We start from the raw sequence: 17326 nt of genomic DNA, 5'->3' as shown, positions 1-17326 counted from the left end.
CTTATACAATTTATTAGTTGTTGTTCAGATACGGTTAAGAGGAGAAGCAGCCAATCGAAGGACTTGAATTTGAAGTACAGACTCAAGCAACGAGAGTACACGCACGCCATATTTGATTCCAAGCGAATGCGTCGCGAAATAATACACAATAAAATAGTCGCCCGGTGTCCAGCAACGCGTAGATGGCGCCCTGGCACCCTGGCGCATCAATGGGATTGCATCTATTACTAACGTATCATACCATATTCTTCTCGTTGCTGCCTTCTTCTCTGCATTGTTGCGAGCGCACCTTGCGCTTAATGGTCACGACGACGTAACGAGATGCACGCAAAGGGTATACTCCTCCTGAAGAAAATGAAAGTGCCAAGGACTGGAATCGTTTGCGTTCATGTAAATATACGTTATCAGCACAGGGCAATCGCGTACACGCAGCAGTACACAGAAGTGTCCGACGTCATGACAAATATGATGATAATAAATAATTGGGATAATATCAAAAATGCCATTATGTGTTCGTACTCAGCGTACCTGGCAAATTTCTCCCAAGCATCGACCGTACCTGATACGATCAAAAGTCTAGAGACTTCATACAATGCACAGAATGTTTTGACGATCTCCCCTACTCCGGCCAGTGCTTGTTGTTTTGAACAAACCAACGTATATGTAACTATACCAGACCAAAGAAAGCAAGGGCCAAACAACATTCGAGAAGCCGGTCCCAGAAACGGGTCGCGCTCATAGTATAACGATTGCTATCATCAAGCAAATTAAGTTTGGGAGTGGGTGCTGGAGACACCCCGGAGATTAGTGCCAGGTATGCTGGGTACGATGCGAAATGGCATCCTAAATAATTAGGGGGTGCCTGCTTAATAGTCCGGGATAGTACTCGGGACGTCTAAGCATTAGCTCGCCAGAGACCGCCTAGTAAACTCCCAGGTGTACGTTTTGAAAGCTCGCAACTACTCTCCCGGGCGCCCCCATACTGAATTGTGGGATACGACTTGATAACAGTATCAAGTTCCAATTCCGCATGTATCAGTAGCCATCAGACCATCGAGATACGGAATAACAAGTGATTCGCTGGAAAGCTGTCAATATGGGTTTCCGCACCTTTATTCTACTCGGAACTTGTCTCGCTGTGTTAAACTACTTCACCAGTCGGTCACTATTAGCATTAAGTCTCCTCCTATGGCTTCCGCTTTATGTTTTCGTCGTCGGAGCCCTTTACTTTTGCTATCGACTATTTGTCTATCCTCGCTATGTCTCGCCTTACCGAAGTCTCCCCTCGCCCCCGAACGCACATTGGTTTTGGGGCAACTTCGTTGACTACGGACGACATTATTATGAACATGCAATTATGATGGCGGAGAAATATCCAGATAGCCATTTCACGCGGTTCCATGGGCTCTTTGGTTCCGATGCTCTTACCTTGGTATACCAATCTTTCTTGTAGCATCACTGGTGTTCAAGTATTAACACTTCGATTGAAGTTGTCTCCAGAAGCACATCTCGTGGTCCTACAATCTCGAGTATACGACTTTCCGAAACCAGCAATGACAAAAGCCTACAAGATCATCATTGGCAACGGGTTAGTGTTCGCAGAAGGCCAGGAGCACAAACATCAGCGCAAGCTAATGTCCCCGGCCTTTTCATACGCGCACGTTAAGAAATTTGTCCCCGTCTTTATGAGCAAGACAAAGAAGGTTATGAATCAGTTCGATAAGATCGTCGAGACGGGACCGACTGTGTTCGAAGTATTTTCGTATTTCTCGCGCTTAACCCTCGATGCGATTGGTGAGGCGTCTTTCGGCATCGATTTGAACTCGATTGAGGACGAGAATAGTGAACTTGTGCGCACGTATGATAAGATTGCCAATGCAGGAGAGAAATTTTTCCTCTTTAACATGTTTGCTTTCCTGCCAGGCTGGAAATATGTGCCCACAAAATATAACAATGAGATTCGTCATGCTCATAAGGTCTTCAGTGCCACGTGCAAGAAGGTCTTGGCGGAGAAACAAAACAGACTAAAGAGTACTGACAACGTCAGTGATAAGGACGGCGTATCTGATATCAAGGACAGAGATATTCTCAGTATTCTTCTCGGCAGCAGCGACTGGAGTGCCGAAATGGTTGAGCACCAGATAATGACTTGTATGCTTCGTTTCTTGATTCAATTCCAACCTGTGCTGATGTGATTAGTCTTATTTGCCGGCCATGAGACAACCGCAGGTGCCGTGGCATGGGCATTGCTTACTTTGGCAAAGCACATGGACGTGCAAGAGAAGCTGCGAGCTGAAGTCCGTGACGCATTCCCCGGCGGTGTCGACGACATCAAAACCGCAGACCAAATCGAGTCGTTAAAATACACCAACAATGTGATGCGAGAATTAATGCGGGTTAACCCTCCGGTAATCAGCACAGCGCGGGAATCGTCGCAGGATATTGTAATCGACGGCGAGACTATCTACAAGGGAACAATGCTCAATATCTCTATTAAAGGCTTGAATTATTCAAAGAAACTATGGGGCCCAGATACTTATGAGTTCAATCCTGATCGTTGGGACGGTCGCCAGGCTGACAACGCTTATGCGTATATGACATTCTTGCAGGGAACGAGGGCTTGTATTGGGAGGCGCTTTGCCGAGATTGAGTTTAAATGTATATTGGCCAGCTTTGTTGGACGGTACCTGTTTGAGGAGTCGGTTGAAAACCAACCTATCAACCGGGAATTCGCTGTAACCGTCAGACCGACAGACGGACTGCCACTAAAGGTTAGCAAAATTGACGGTTGGTAGCGAAACGTTTGGATTGCACTCTGCGTGGAAATTAGATTGGTGTGGTTCTGGTTAACAATATGTACGTAATGTATTCTCTGTCTAGAAAGTAATACTCAGGTGACCTGGCAAGGTCACTCCATCCCAAGGTACTGAAAGACCACTGCCCTAGCGCTTATTAGTCTGGCTGAATCAAGAAGTTGTTCATACCGCGGATGCCGTTGCTGCCGCGAGAAATTCCTGTAGGCGTCTAAATACTGCTTAACTCGATTATTGTATGGATCAGCGTCGAGGTAGCGAAATGTGCCGAGAGTCCATAATCTCGAGTAAGATGTATCCCACTTGCCAAACCTGTTCGATCGTTTTCTCATTCGTGGCTGTGACGCACGAGGTATGAAACTCACAGATAATGACGAGCTTGCATCTGTAAACCTATCTGAGATGGAATTTGAGCGTAATGAACGTACAGACCTTTCAGTGTAAGGAGAAATTGGAACAGTGACAGTATAATAGCGAGATTCATTCGCATACACAGGCGAGGTCTGACGCTGCACTGGATTGGAATCAACAACTAGAGGCTTAAGTTTATCACGCGTCTTCCGAATACTCATTTTCCTGATTAGCGTTCCCCAGCGACTTGGATTTGCTGTATGAGTACTGAGGTGTTGGTTGTCATCAATGCCATCTGACAAATTGTGTAGCTTCTTGTTGTTTTTGTTTTCGCAGTTGACAGTAGCCATTGCAGAGGGTGGCCGGCTGATATCCCAGTACTCTTCGTCAGCTTCGCCTGAAGCGACTTTCCTCTCTTGCCTGGAAGACGCATTTTTCCGTCGAAAGGAACCTTTAATCGACTTTAATGAATGCCAGCGCGACTGTTCGGACTGGGCAGGACTGATAAGCATGTATTCATAGCTATCCAGAGCAAACGATGACGGCGACTGATCACCGACGCAAAACCGAGTAGGAATCCTTCCACGCCGATGCATACGTAATTGAGCCTCCTCGAGTTCCCGACCGGTGAGTGTATCGTCATCCTGGTCGTCGAACGAGTAGAATGTGTCCGTATCAGCTTTGTGCGGCCGTTGCGCGGACTAGAAAATCACATCAGTGAGACAACAAATTATGCATAACGGATTATCGCACCTTGCGAAATAAACTCCTGAGTGCGAGTGAGGCAGATCGAGGCATTTTGCTGTAGCATAGATTGGTGTTATGTTAGCCTGATTCGTACCAGTCGTGACGTGTTTAACCAAGCGCCTGACATATTTGTCAGTATTGTTCAGGCCGTTTGCCAATCCATTCATTCTCCATAACACGATCGACTATTTCCACCGCCCGTGATTGGCATATTATCAAAACCATAACCACAATCCACTCCAAGCGGAACTGCAATTCCTGATTAATAACAATGACTTCTGTTGCAGCCAAGCTTCTCTGCTCTGCAACAGACGGATGGATTTGATGGAGTCATTACGAATCGGGCAGGCGACATTCTTGGGATCAGCAAAGAGGTGGTTCTCGCCGTCGACGGAGCACGGAATATCAAGAAGAAAGGAACAAAACTATAGTTGTCGTATCAGGAAGACAATCTTCACTATGGATCGGCGCTTAGCTGGGAGTGGAGCGTGATCAATTATCACTGTTGTCCTATGATTCAACAATGTGTCTAACTAGGGTAGCCCCTGATTTTATAAGCACCATAGATGCGATAAACTTGCGATTTAGTTACCATTTGTGCTCTAAGTATGCTCCAAATCAATACGACGATATAAATTGACATCCGTTAAAGCCGCAGAATAAATGAGGTCATCTCTCTCAGTTCGTCAGGGACACAGCTAGGTGGTAAAACTCTCTCAATACATCTATCTCTATGGTCATTTTGCTTTACACAGACACGTCCTCTTTCTTCCCTCCTGCAACCCCAGGGACCCCCCTGCATGTGCTGATTGACTTAAGCAAGCGCATCACCTTCCCGACCGTCGTACACCACAATTTGTCGATGCATTCAAACACCGACCACATCGGCCCCATCAACCGCAAACTTCACGTCCGGTAGCAAAACTGGCGTACGCGCCCCTCACTGCCTTCGCGAACCTGAACCGCGGACTAGCGATCGAAGGTGTATCGACTTACTGCTGGGAGACCCCAGCCGGTCAGGTCGAGACGGTCTTAAGAGAAGAGCAAAAGTACCTTTGTCGTTGACGTCAGTGCCGCCGTTACGTTAACTCTGTCTGGCGCGAGATATAACGAAATATCTGCCTCCAGTAATTGTCATAGTGGCAATTGAATTTAATTACACAAGGGCGGCTGATTTGTCTGACGATGAAATGCTGAGCGAACAGTCATTTAGCTGAGTGGCATTTGTTAGCTTTTTCCTTTGCCTGGGATTAAAACAATTTGCGGTTCGGCAAGAGGCAGTCAGCTACTCTTAACATTCAAAATATACCTGCCAGATAGTTAACATACAGAGAAATACGAATGTCAGGATTATTTATTTCCGATCAATTGAAACTAATAGTCTAATACACCTGCAAAGTACAAGCAAGCTAATTGAATACAACCTTTCAGCCCAGAACCCGGAACCCTTTCACGAGAGGTCATGGCCTCGAACTCACCGATTCGCTATAAACGATAACTCTCCATTCTCCACAAATCAACGACTAAACACCCAATACCTACGCAGGTTGAACTTTGTGTTTGTCGCTGAACCGTTCCACCGCTGTTTCAAAAATGGCAATCTGAAAAATCTCTTCAAACCATTCCTCATCCAAGAAATTGAGAGGAGTGGCTCTTATACTATTGCCGGTCAGGATATGCGGGGGGATGCAATCCCCCAGCGTGACCTCCGCCAGGTTTGGTGGGACATCGTGCCCCGCATAGTGCCCGTCTTGGACAATCACCTGTAGAATTATATATTAGTTAGCATATTTTGAAAGTTATTACCTTACTACTTACAAAAGACTGGGTAGGATTAAGGAGTGTATTAGGCAGGCAGGTGTCATCTCCTTGGCGGAATGTCTCAAGCAAGACCTTGGAAACTCTCCCAAACAATGTGCACCCCCTTAAAACCAACGGCCCGTATGGATTGTTGCGTACTTCAGCCTTCAGGTCGAGTTCTGCTTGCTCTATCGCGAGGTCCTTCTCTTGCCTTGTGGATAGTATTGGACGGGTGGCGTGGCGCCGCGGTCTCCTTCAGTGATGCACATTGCAATCCCAAGACTGCAGCGAAGCGCAGAGACTGAGTATGAGATTGCCGCTCGAAGGCTCTCATAGCTCTGTGATAAGCCAACTTCTACTGCAACCATCTTTGTATTGCCCTCAAGACTGCGGTACCTTATGGCCCCATCCCAATTCCTTTTTGTGAATGTGTCACCCCTGTTCGTGAGATTAGACCTCTTGAATGAAGAATAAATGCGACCTCTGATGTTCGCATCGAGTCCTGGTACAGACTTCGCTGCATCATAGATCCTGCTGGTCAGTCCGCCCGCCATTTCGCCATGGCACGGACTAGGAGCAGCAACAACGATGGCCACTTTTCTATCGCCGTCGTACTCAACTCTAGGGAATCTATTTATGTCAGCGGCGATCCGAGACATGACTTTAAAATCATATTTCTACCTCACGTCCTCCTCTTCAAGGATCTCTTGCACACGTAAGAATTCCGTTACTGTTGCCGGTACTTCTACTCGGCTATCAGGAGAGAGTGGACGTGTCACCACGGCCCATAATTCAGAATCCTCCATAGAACTGCTCTGGCTATGTTCCCATACATAGCTAATATGAGCTCAGCTGCTCTGGTTGCACTTGTCCGTAGGCCGGGACTATATACATATTGTTCTGCGAGTTGATCACACTCTGTGGCCGGCAACTTTCCTTGTCGATCGTTGATCGCGCTCATCATTTGAGTTCTGACAAGGATGTGACTATATCGGTTGGATGAGTGACTATTGTCGGCACTTCACAGCCACTACGGAGCTACGAAGATGAAGGACGGAAACCTACGATGATTGTTGGCCAACATTTGAGATTTGGAATCCGACTGTGTAAACACTTGGTGCCTGCCCGTACTCATCTCCTTAGCTTCAGTCAGAGGACAAATTCACAGATCTGTTCATAATGCTTACTAGGCAAGCAACCCGAGTTTTGGTACCAGATGCACGAATCTGCCCTCTCTTCCAGATCCACAGATGCGGCAAACCCATCTACCAAACTTACATTCCTCGGGTCAAACCACGTGACACCGTGTGTTTGGGAATTTTTCCTTATTTTGGTGTAAAAACTTTAAGAAAAACTGCCGAACCCTTACCCTGGAAGTACTACGGATAGTTACTCTTGTAGTAACCGCATTAAGTTTACGCTTATTCCACAATAGTTTTAGTTGGAAACTCAGCCCATTACATTCTTTCAGTCCCCTTGCCCTAACATTCTTCAAGGATCCCCTTGCCCCCGTTGTTTACATTCGATAGTTATAACGCGTCTATTCCCACGCGTTTTGTTTACCATGACTACTGACAATTATATTCTCTCTTACACAACAAGAATTATTGCAAGCATGGAATCGTCTGTAGTTTCTCCACGAGGATCTCAGTACTCTCAAAAGTGCGCCTCTTGCCGCACTTTAATTTGTTGCGCTACGTTTGAGGAACCTCAAGGACTGTTTATCGGCAAAGGCGCTGCCGGGCCAACGCAAGTATGTCTACAGATATTGTGATAAAACGTTGATGGAGATTGCTAACTAAATCTGTAGAGTCAAAGGTTCCAGGACCGAAGGCTTACGATCTTGATCAGGAAGTTGAGTCTCATGAAGACTTCATGGAAGTCGTGTCATCGTTACTGGAGCAACGGGATAGCCATATATTTGACCCCGAAGCCCAATCTATTACGTTTCGAATAACTCTGACTGGATCTTTTGTGCTTGAGAATGATGTCTCTGTGGCTACATGCACGCAAAGTGGTAACCAAGGCACACAGAAACAGGCAGCAATAGTATTGAGAAATGATATCTTTGACTGCACAGGTTATTATTTCCATATGCGACGGTACACTGAAACTGTGGACGGACCACATTTCTCTCTGACTTGTTCTCGTGCCGAGGAGCGGAAGGCCGAACGCGATTTGTCCCGAATTCAGCGCTATACGGGTAAGTGCATTATTTCGTAGATTCGATAACGCAATTATGCTGCTGAACCTTACTGACACAAAGCCTATAGAGACGAAGGAATTTTTTGATTGCCACGGAGAACTCCGTATTAACTTTTCTAAATCAAATTTGTCATTGACAATACTTTATGACCATAAGGGTCACGTCGAGACACCGAAATTCCATGTCACTGAAGAGGTGCAGAAATATATCGAAGCGCACAAACTAGTCCCTCCCCGATTGATATATCAGAATTTAATCGCAATGGCCGACGGTTCCCAGTTAAAAAACACAGACTTACATACAATTACCCGCCAGCAAGTGTATAATATCTGGATGTCACTTACAAGAAGAGAATGGGAGAGGGATCCAAGGGATGATTTTAGATCCGCGCAGATGCTGGTGGAAGAACGAGAGGGCTATTTTCTAATTGAAGGACTTCAAGAACCTGGCGTTTCATTGGCATTCACAACTCCTTGTTTTAACGATAAGGTGAAGTATAACCGTTCGAAAATGACAGAAATATTCATTGATTCGACTTTTGGTACCAACAAGCACGGATATGAGCTCTACTGTGTTCTTACGGAGCTCGATCTGGTCTCGCTTCCTCTTTCCTATCTTCTTTTAGACACGCGTGGTATCAGAGAAGAAGGTAAGAGGGGAAGTCGATTGACAGCTTGGTTAACTGCATTAAGGGCATCTGGCTTAAAACCGACGGTTGTTCATACAGATAAGGACTTTGCAGGTAATTTATTTAATTCAACATTTATATTTTGAGACCCAATTGATATTGTCGGTAGAGGTGACAGCTGCAAGCATAGCATTTAAGAGAGACAACGTCGGTTATAACCATCATCTTTCACAGTCTCCGAGCAATTGACCAGTATATTACAGGTAAATTGCCTACCAAAGGGTTTGATTCAATTGGTAAGGCAAGAAATTCTATCAGATTGATAACTCTTCCTCCTTATCGTCATTATTTGTCGGATGAGGCAGAGTGGATCTTATCTAATGGCCAGACACCACCATGTACCCGGGACCAAGCACGAACAATACGCGCCATGATTAAACGGCATCTACTTAGACACCCTTTTGTTGAAATATCAACTATATACTCAATAGAGTAATATAGGTGCACATAAGGAAAGTAACACTCTGCAGAGACCAGAGTATAACTCGGCACAGCAAAAGACAGATCTGACGATCGAAGCTTTGCTGAGAGCATGTGGCTAAACCTTGAACAGACTTGTGGGAAAGCACGAGTTAGGCCTTTTGAAGCCTATTGAGCATTAACTCTGAACCACACTTGAGCCGCACCGTCGTAAGAAAGGCGATGGCCTTACAAACAAGACCGAGACAATTCTGCAGAACGATGGGATATTACAGTTACCATCCGGGTCTCATGATAATGTGCTCCTGGACATGAGACTCCATCTTTCTTCTAACTGACGTCAGCAAGAGTCTGACGATTGATCATCGTTGCCCGATACATTGCGTGGTAACATCACCTGCTGATGTAATTGAAAATCACTACTAGTTAAAGATCAACAGTTACGACATGAATTGTCAAATGATCAATCATCGGCGACGTTCAGATTTGGGTCACAGAAGGCTATTTCCCAGAGTGCAAATTCTTGTATATTTAAAGACTTCTTAATTCCCTTGGGACCGGATGATCAAGAAGTAAGATCAACGGATCACCACAACACCCTTATTGTTGTTCACTTCCACTTGCTCATATAAAATTTATCACATCGCAAAACCCTTTATTGCCGAAGCCGGTCTTTGATACTGATGGCTCGACCCCTCCCGACTCACTTCATTTTCAATCATATGAAGAGATTCATAGTAGCTCTATCAGAGAGATGCTAGAATATTGCAAGTCGATTAATCAGCCTAGGCTGTTCAGGTATTTCTGGAGTAATTGGTACCGGCCAGGCTTCAAGAATGTTGGATCGCGATGGGAGATTGCATCACTTTGCGGCAGGCCCGGCTTCAATGCAATCATACCAATTTCGCGGACTACAATGCGATTGGAAAGTCATTGGAGGATCCTCAAGAAGGATTATGGCGCACGATTCATCAAGCCTCGACTTGATGTCCTAGTTTATATTATCTGCAGTGGATTGGTCCGCTCCAGAATACATCTGTATGCGCAAGTAATGGCTTCGCGTGAGAAGCCGAGCACTTATAAAGACTTTGTTCATTTATGGCGCAAATGTGCCGAAGCCATTACTGGCAACACAATACATAAACGCGACCGTGTCTATCAATCTGACAAAGGCAAATGGCTGTGCAGTTGTGCTTCGTTCGTGCTTAATTCTAGATATGTTTGCAAGCACTTGGTATCATTCTATTCGTGTCCTAAAGACGATGGCAGTGGCAGGTTTCTTGTGCGACCGCCGCCGTTGTTGAACGAAGAACTCTTTCAGGATCATTTGCCACTGATTAAGTTCTGTGAAGACGACACCGACGGCCCGATGACTATCAGTTCAGGTAAGGACTTGAGTGACCGTGATGATGATGGTGACGACACTTGGTCAAACACCTACGCAGAGGAGTTGGCGTCACTTGAGCTCGTGCCGGCTGAAAACCCTGAGGCTACAGAAGAGAATGATGAACAGATTAGAGAGTTCATGCGAGTCGTGCATTGGGCTACAGGCCCAGAGTGCGAGTCGAATCCCCGAATGCAGCGTGCCTTCTATCAATACTTCTCGAATAAGGCGGTATCGTTCCTCTCAGAGTTCAAGAGGCCATACGAAGAGGCCGTTGGCACGTCGCGCTCAGTCTCCAGTAATACCATGAGAAAAGCTCCGAAGTCGTACTATTACAGTCGGCCTCAGAACCAATCTCGTGTATCTTAGCGACGCGCGATATCGGGGTAAAAACTTCACTGGGTTGTGAGATCATTATGTTGTTTTGATTTCGATTTGGGAGTTAATATTAGTTGTAAGAATAAATTATGCCGTGGGATGTTCTGCTCTGTATAGAGTTTTTTACTGGTCTCCTTTTAGTGTAGTGTAAACGTAATTTGAGAATGGTACGACAGGTACCGTCCTTGCCAAAAAATGTTAGCATTGTGGGCCTTGTGTCGTGGTTTCCTTAAAGTTTTTACACCAAAATAATGGAGTGTTGTTTGGGACACTTTACCTTGGCCAGACGCGTCGATCACCCACCCTTTGTTTACTCATCGGTTTAGCACCTTTCTGCTCGTTCTGCTTCCGAATTAAATTATACGCGATAATCATGCCTTGACATAATTATGACGAAGAAGAAGAGCATGGTGCAGTTGTGATAGCTCTTGCCATCGCTTTATCGGTCACATTAGCGGTGTGCAGAAGCCGCGTTTATCTCACTCGCCCGTTGCTCGTGTCTACTACCAAGAGCCCATGGCAGACACTGCGTGATTCTGTTTTCTTGCTGCTCCTCGTAACCTCTCCTCCTGAGGCTCCTCGTTTAGCAACAGGCGGGGCTTCAGACCCGGCTCTCGGAGTTTAAGGACGACCACGCGAGCCCGTGGAAGAGTTAGAATTGCCTTGCTCCTCACCAACCGCATATTCTCGTTCATTCGAGAGATCTCCGATGTCTGTGTCGTCCAAGCCCACCATTTCAAAGGCTTCATGGGGCATCCGACTGATCTCTAGTGCCCGTTTAATTTCTGGTGGGCAGGGGCTTCCCTGGTGGCTTTGGAGTTGACCAAGGACTTAAAACTTTCGATGGATGGCGCTGATCTCTAGAAGTCCTACCGTACAATACTCTCCGTAACTAGATTTGTTACCGTCAACCACGCCTTATAGATTATACATCCTTACGAATCCAAAACCTGGTACCACTTTCCGTGGCCCATCCGCCTGAACCTCCTTCCCGCGTCAAGCAGCGCATCTTGTCTTGCAGGGAGTTGTTTTGCGAGCCACTGAATGGGAGTGGATAACAGCTCGGTTGAATTCATTGGGGGGTAATTGGTGGATAGTTCGAAATCGCATGAAATGCCACACAGAGGGTTGGCTGAACGGACACTTTGAAGTTAAGAAATATTACAACAATTAGTCACGTTGTAGGCCATTTGGTTGCGACGCGCTACCATAGAGGTAAAATCTGTGATGTGATTCTGTGAATTTGGTTCGTGAATCTGGTAAATCTCGTGCTGCGGGAATATACACTAATGATGCTTTGGGTTAGGAATGGACACCGATTTGTATTTGTTATTCCTATTTGCATCGCTCAAGTTATTCGCAACTAATAAAAACGGATGCCAAATATGGATAACGAATAATACCCCTAGTTTGGCCGGGACGCTAGTCAAATGGTCAAACTAAAATCAGCCAATCACGTCGTGTTCTTACACCTTGGTTGTATAATGTATGATATATGTTGATTTCTCTAGTTAGTTATCTCAAGGTCCGATAGTGATGGCTCTTGATCTTTGCTTAGCGATCTGACAAAATCGACTACGGCCCCGGTATTATGGTCGTGGGAACGCTTCGACAACCTCAGGAGCTATAAATTTAGAATGCACTCATATTTACCTATAAGTTATTGCCAATTTATGAATAAAGACTGAAGAAATTGTCAATTACTCTTGTTCATATGAATATAGTCCTTATTCGTGTCCACTCCTATTTTCGGTGGTAATATTCTGTCTCTGAGACATTACCTTGCTATTACTCTCATTTCATATTTCCAGAATTGCACTAGAAATTTTAATTGTAACACGATCTTAGCTCGGCCCGGAAATAGTGCAACCGCCGACAAGCCAAGTAGTGCCGCTTATCTGCTCTTCGTAATTGAGCCGCATGGACGGCAGCAGGGTGGTCAGCGCAGCCGAACAGGATACATTAAAACTGTCATCTGTCACTCCACGACGATTTCTCGATTCACCGCTTCTCGAAAGCTGATTCCTGCAAGCTATCCGCTCACACCCCCTAGTTGGTAGCAATTGAACTGCAATCATGGTGGCTATATCAACTCAACTGCTCATGGCGGCCAGTCTGGACGTCGCCGTGCACTACCTTTGCCAGAAGTCGATGTCGTCTTTCAGTTTACTTCTCTGGTTTTTGCCAATTATGTTTGCAGTAGCGATACTATGTGTCATATATGGTGTACTGGTCTACCCCAAATACGTTTCGCCATACAAGGATATGATCGCTCTCCCAAATAAACACTGGCTGTGGGGTACTTACGCAGAGTATGGCGAGCATAATTACGAACAGGCGGAATACATGGAAAAGCTCTACCCGGGTCAAGCATTTACCCGTTTCCACGGGCCGTTGGGTTCCGACTATATAATGGCGGTATGACCGATAACAGAGCTAACGGTGTCCATTGGGAACTAATTGCTAACTAAAGTTCTCAGCAATCGGTTGAGGCACACTTACAGGTTCTCCAGACCCATGCCTACAAGTTCGTCAAGCCCACCTTTGTCAGTCGAGGCATGAAAGCGATCATCGGCAACGGACTTTTCTTCGCCGAATTCGAAGACCACAAAGTCCAGCGCCGCATCATCACCCCTGCCTTCACCCACAGCCATGTCAAATCCTTCGTGCCGGCATTCATGAACAAAATCAGGATGGTATACAATATTTTTGACGATTACACGAAAGACGGTCCCGCAGTGTTCAAGCAAGTGCCAATTTTCTTGCGGTTGACGCTCGATGCGATCGGCGAGGCGACGTTTGGTGTCAATATGCATGCGATCGACGATGAGAACAATGAGCTTCTATCCGCGTATCATAGGCTTTCGACGCCTTCAGATGATCCCTTCTTCTTCCTTTGCAATGGGTTTATTCCAGGGTTCAGATATCTTCCGCTTGCGAGCAATAGAAGGATGAGACAGGCTAAGAAAGTGTTCAGGGAGAATTGTCGCGCTGTTTTGATGCAGAAAGTCAACAAGGTTTCTGAAATGAAAGTAGAGGGTAAAGATAGAGATATCTTGAGCATCCTACTCAGAGACAGTGAGCATAACTGGACAATTGACGAGATTGAGAATCAGATCATGACGTGTATGTATTCCATTAGGTGGAGGGTTATATTACTGTGCTGACGAGTTAGTTCTGCTGGCGGGCCATGAAACTACAACTGGTGCGTTGACCTGGACACTCTGGGCACTTGCGAAGCATCCTGAGGTCCAAGAGAAGTTGCGTCAAGAAGTTCGTGCGGCCTTCCCTGGTGGCATTGACGACATGAACTCGGCCGATGCGGTCGAATCTTTGAAATATCTTAACAATGTCCTCAGAGAGGGTTTGCGCGTTCACCCGCCACTCCCAATAGCCGTCCGCGAGGCCGCAGAGAATATTGCGATTGAAAATACGTTCATCAAGAAGGGCACTGTTGTTCAGATTTCCATTGCACTTCTTAACAAGTCACCCAAGCTATGGGGTCCCGACGCTGAGGAGTTTAAACCCGAGCGATGGGACACCCATCCTGCGGAGCATGCGTATGGGTTCTCCACGTTCTTGCAGGGTGCACGTGCGTGCATTGGAAGAAGACTAGCGGAGGTTGAATTGAAGTGCATTCTCGCTGCATTTGTGGCAAAGTACAAGTTTGAGATGACTAGTCCAGATCAGACCGTGATGACAGACTTTGTGGTAACTGCAAAGCCATTAGACGGACTGCCGCTGAAGGTTACAAGGCTTGAGGGTTGGTAGACCGATATTTAAACATTTATATTCTCGTGGAGTACTTGCTGGTGGTTATGTTTAGTTGATCAGATTTGGTTATTTGAATGAGACAGGGTGTTTCTCCTGTCGAACACAATTTAATGGCATAACTTATAGACTAACAATTTGATTAAAGTCCAGCTTAATATTAGCTGCAATAGAAGTGCTATTCTATGCTACAGCCTAACTATTGTAGACTCAGCGCTTTCCTTCCTGCTCCTGCTCGAGAACCATCTTCCAGTGATCATCAACCTCATTGCGATGGTGGTTCGTGTGGCGATTGTGTATCAAGTGATGATGCTTATCATTTGGGTCAGGAATATATTCTGGCTCGTTGTTGTTCGTCATGGTGGCGATTGCTGTTGCAATAACTAGCAGGAGTGTGAGTCCTTGTGCATACATTCTACAACGAGTTAGAATTCTGCACTCAAACTTCTGAGTAGCCGAAACTAGCCATACCTTGCCTGCACGATCTTCTGTGATCGAGTCATTAGTTTATCACGGGAGACCGCATAGCCAGACACGCCCAGCGAAGCAAGCCACGCGCCGAATATGAGACTGAGGCGGTTCTTAAACGCAAAATCCTTTATTTTATCACCAGCGGATAACTTGCTAAATCGTGCTTCGTCTTCCTCTGCTCTTTGATAGACGCCTCGCTCTCTGTGGATCGCATGCGATAACTCTCGGTCGGCACCTACTCGTGACAGACCGATAAATGGGATCATGAAGGCGGCAACGCGAAATGTGACGGATTTGTAGACGACAGGGAAGCGCATTTTCGCGAGGTAGTTGAATCCCAGACCGAGTCCGGCACCGGCTGCCGCACCTTTGGCTAAACCGATTTTTTTCATCCGAGCCTCATAGACAGTTCGCTGTTCTGCAGTGAGATGTGCTGCGTCCACTTCGTTTGCCATTGCTTACTATGGTTCCACCGGTGGACCAGATGATAGGAAGATGCAATGAGTAACTGATCTTACAAGCTTCGTTTATAGTCGCCGGATAAGATAACTGAGCCGCGTCGAGCCGTAAATGCCTCGCTGGCAGTGACGTCACTTCCTTTCTTTTGGAGCCATTAACCGCGGCCGCCTACATCTAATAGACACCATATTTACAATTCCTTCCCTTGCAATCGTTCCGGAAATTCTTTTACAACGCCTTTGCATCAAATCCCAGTAGTTTACGCATCCCGATGATTCTATCCGCTTCTTGCCCACTCAGTGAATTGTCCGCCATAAGGTATGGAATCTCGTAGTGCAAGTCGGTCATGCAAACAACGATTATGTATAATTGGGCTCTCTTTTGATCTAGCGTTAATCCTGTAATCGGCCTATGATCTTGTCAACATCTTATCGTTACTCCTATTAATGCCGAAGGTAGACTTACGCTCCTCGCTCTAGTAACGCCCAATCAAGTTCCTCTTCAGTCATGGACCATACGCCACCCCATTTTCCAATCAAAATGTTGTCCGCTTTCAGGTATGCGATATGGTTCGACAATTTCTCGATCATCAAAGCTCGGATCATCATAAACGAAGGAACCCATGAAGGAAGCAATCCAAACGCTTTGGCGGCAACCACCAGCTCCTTCGTTGACAACTGTGGAGAAGTTTGTCGAAATGTGTCTTCCGTCGGCGTCGAATACGCGCTCGCAAATGCTTCGCGAGCAAGTTGTATGCTTCTCTCCCACCTTGTAGTATGCGATGCGACATCCTTGCCTAACTCAAATGACGCCACGAGTCTTGGTAATAAGAATCTCGCAATGGGCGCTAGAAAGAACAACGAAGACGCACCTGGTATTAGGAATGGCGAGCTATTTCTCCTGAAAAATTGAAACTCAGCACGGCTCAATTCCTCAGCGTCAGGAATATAAACATCCAAAGTCTCCACTGCCTCGTGGTCGTTTCTTTCTTTCGACCGAAGCATATCCTCTAGCTTACGACCAATCTTTCTCGTCGGATTGAAATAAGCGTCCGTGGAGTTGACTGATCTGACTATATCCTGGAATAGAAACGGCAAATTTACGCGCTCATTAACACTTCGTCGGATCCGTCGTACCTCCAAAAAGTGTTGGACCAGGTCAGTGTATTTTAATAGGCGCGGTATCTTCTTGCCGCCTTCAAATTGAAGCCCTGACGCTCCATCTGCTGTCTTGACATCGTTTCTGATCCAATGTTGCCAATTTATGATAGGATATGGACCCTGAATATTCGACACAAATATCGCTCCACCCAAAACCGTAGACCGTCCAGACGTTGATACAGGAGACTCGTAAAACCACAACCTGGACTTGTCATTTTCCGAATCATTCAGGCTTGCGGTCAAGTGCTTAGCCACGAACGGATAGCTCGCATTCGGGAACGGTTTGGGCATCGGTACTGGTAGACCGTTTGTCGGCAAACCTGATTCCCCGTCCTCTTTCACCGAGGCACTCTTTTTCACCCTCTTTGTTGCATAGCATCTTCGATATTGACGAGGAGTTCTCCTGCAGGATTGTCGCTGCTGTTGGCATTTTGCAGCACGATCGAGAACCCTCCTCAGTGACCTGCTCCAGAAAATTTGAGTCTCCATTACCACATACTAGGGGCTGCCTCGCCAAGACTGTCAGTAACATGCACTCTATAAACTATGAACTGATAGTCATGTAGCTGTAAAACCATATATGCCCCGGCAAGGAAAGTATTCTTCGTAAAGTGCGGATATTGAGCTTCATATAAGTGACCAGTGCTGGTGGTCGCCGAAGAAAGTTTCAACTCAAGC

At 46.1% G+C, this 17326-nt stretch overlaps 8 protein-coding genes across 8 annotated transcripts; 4 read left to right on the top strand and 4 right to left on the bottom strand.

Moving 5' to 3' along the window:
• The first annotated feature begins 626 nt into the window (after positions 1 to 626).
• POJ06DRAFT_262621 (cytochrome P450) lies at positions 627 to 2941 on the top strand. Its single transcript, XM_056188775.1, has 3 exons — positions 627 to 1432; positions 1491 to 2151; positions 2200 to 2941. The coding sequence occupies exons 1-3, from the start codon at positions 1097 to 1099 to the stop codon at positions 2793 to 2795; spliced, it is 1593 nt and encodes a 530-aa protein (XP_056040587.1). The 5' UTR covers positions 627 to 1096; the 3' UTR covers positions 2796 to 2941.
• Positions 2552 to 4094, bottom strand: POJ06DRAFT_40218 (uncharacterized protein). Its single transcript, XM_056190982.1, has 2 exons — positions 3918 to 4094; positions 2552 to 3865 (listed from the first exon to the last, which is right to left on the bottom strand). The coding sequence occupies exons 1-2, from the start codon at positions 3960 to 3962 to the stop codon at positions 2909 to 2911; spliced, it is 1002 nt and encodes a 333-aa protein (XP_056040586.1). The 5' UTR covers positions 3963 to 4094; the 3' UTR covers positions 2552 to 2908.
• Positions 4095 to 5449: 1355 nt separating this feature from the next.
• On the bottom strand, positions 5450 to 6517 carry POJ06DRAFT_283742 (uncharacterized protein; the record flags this gene model as incomplete). The annotated part of the gene is made up of 4 exons (XM_056190126.1): positions 5450 to 5674; positions 5730 to 5915; positions 5942 to 6341; positions 6393 to 6517. 4 exons carry the CDS (start codon positions 6515 to 6517, stop codon positions 5450 to 5452), a joined length of 936 nt encoding a protein of 311 aa, XP_056040585.1.
• An 809-nt stretch (positions 6518 to 7326) lies between these two features.
• On the top strand, positions 7327 to 7934 carry POJ06DRAFT_202666 (uncharacterized protein; the record flags this gene model as incomplete). Its single annotated transcript, XM_056185285.1, has 2 exons — positions 7327 to 7481; positions 7502 to 7934. The coding sequence occupies 2 exons, from the start codon at positions 7327 to 7329 to the stop codon at positions 7932 to 7934; spliced, it is 588 nt and encodes a 195-aa protein (XP_056040584.1).
• POJ06DRAFT_262605 (uncharacterized protein) lies at positions 7537 to 10915 on the top strand. The gene is made up of 6 exons (XM_056188774.1): positions 7537 to 7914; positions 7951 to 8406; positions 8503 to 8659; positions 8715 to 8752; positions 8799 to 9008; positions 9693 to 10915. Exons 2-6 carry the CDS (start codon positions 7951 to 7953, stop codon positions 10776 to 10778), a joined length of 1947 nt encoding a protein of 648 aa, XP_056040583.1. The 5' UTR covers positions 7537 to 7914; the 3' UTR covers positions 10779 to 10915.
• Positions 10916 to 12977: 2062 nt separating this feature from the next.
• POJ06DRAFT_283740 (cytochrome P450) lies at positions 12978 to 14558 on the top strand (the record flags this gene model as incomplete). The annotated part of the gene is made up of 3 exons (XM_056190125.1): positions 12978 to 13205; positions 13268 to 13913; positions 13963 to 14558. 3 exons carry the CDS (start codon positions 12978 to 12980, stop codon positions 14556 to 14558), a joined length of 1470 nt encoding a protein of 489 aa, XP_056040582.1.
• Positions 14559 to 14596: 38 nt separating this feature from the next.
• On the bottom strand, positions 14597 to 15600 carry POJ06DRAFT_40004 (uncharacterized protein). The gene is made up of 2 exons (XM_056190981.1): positions 15030 to 15600; positions 14597 to 14973 (listed from the first exon to the last, which is right to left on the bottom strand). Exons 1-2 carry the CDS (start codon positions 15482 to 15484, stop codon positions 14769 to 14771), a joined length of 660 nt encoding a protein of 219 aa, XP_056040581.1. The 5' UTR covers positions 15485 to 15600; the 3' UTR covers positions 14597 to 14768.
• Positions 15549 to 17325, bottom strand: POJ06DRAFT_262601 (uncharacterized protein). The gene is made up of 2 exons (XM_056188773.1): positions 15954 to 17325; positions 15549 to 15897 (listed from the first exon to the last, which is right to left on the bottom strand). The coding sequence occupies exons 1-2, from the start codon at positions 17135 to 17137 to the stop codon at positions 15717 to 15719; spliced, it is 1365 nt and encodes a 454-aa protein (XP_056040580.1). The 5' UTR covers positions 17138 to 17325; the 3' UTR covers positions 15549 to 15716.
• Position 17326: the final 1 nt, after the last annotated feature.

The sequence above is a fragment of the Lipomyces tetrasporus genome (genome assembly GCF_029532465.1).
Source record: "Lipomyces tetrasporus strain NRRL Y-64009 chromosome Unknown POJ06scaffold_12, whole genome shotgun sequence".
In the NCBI taxonomy this organism is placed as follows: domain Eukaryota; kingdom Fungi; phylum Ascomycota; class Lipomycetes; order Lipomycetales; family Lipomycetaceae; genus Lipomyces; species Lipomyces tetrasporus.
The sequence above is the reverse complement of the archived record's forward strand: the minus strand, read 5'-3'. Positions and strand labels throughout refer to the sequence as shown.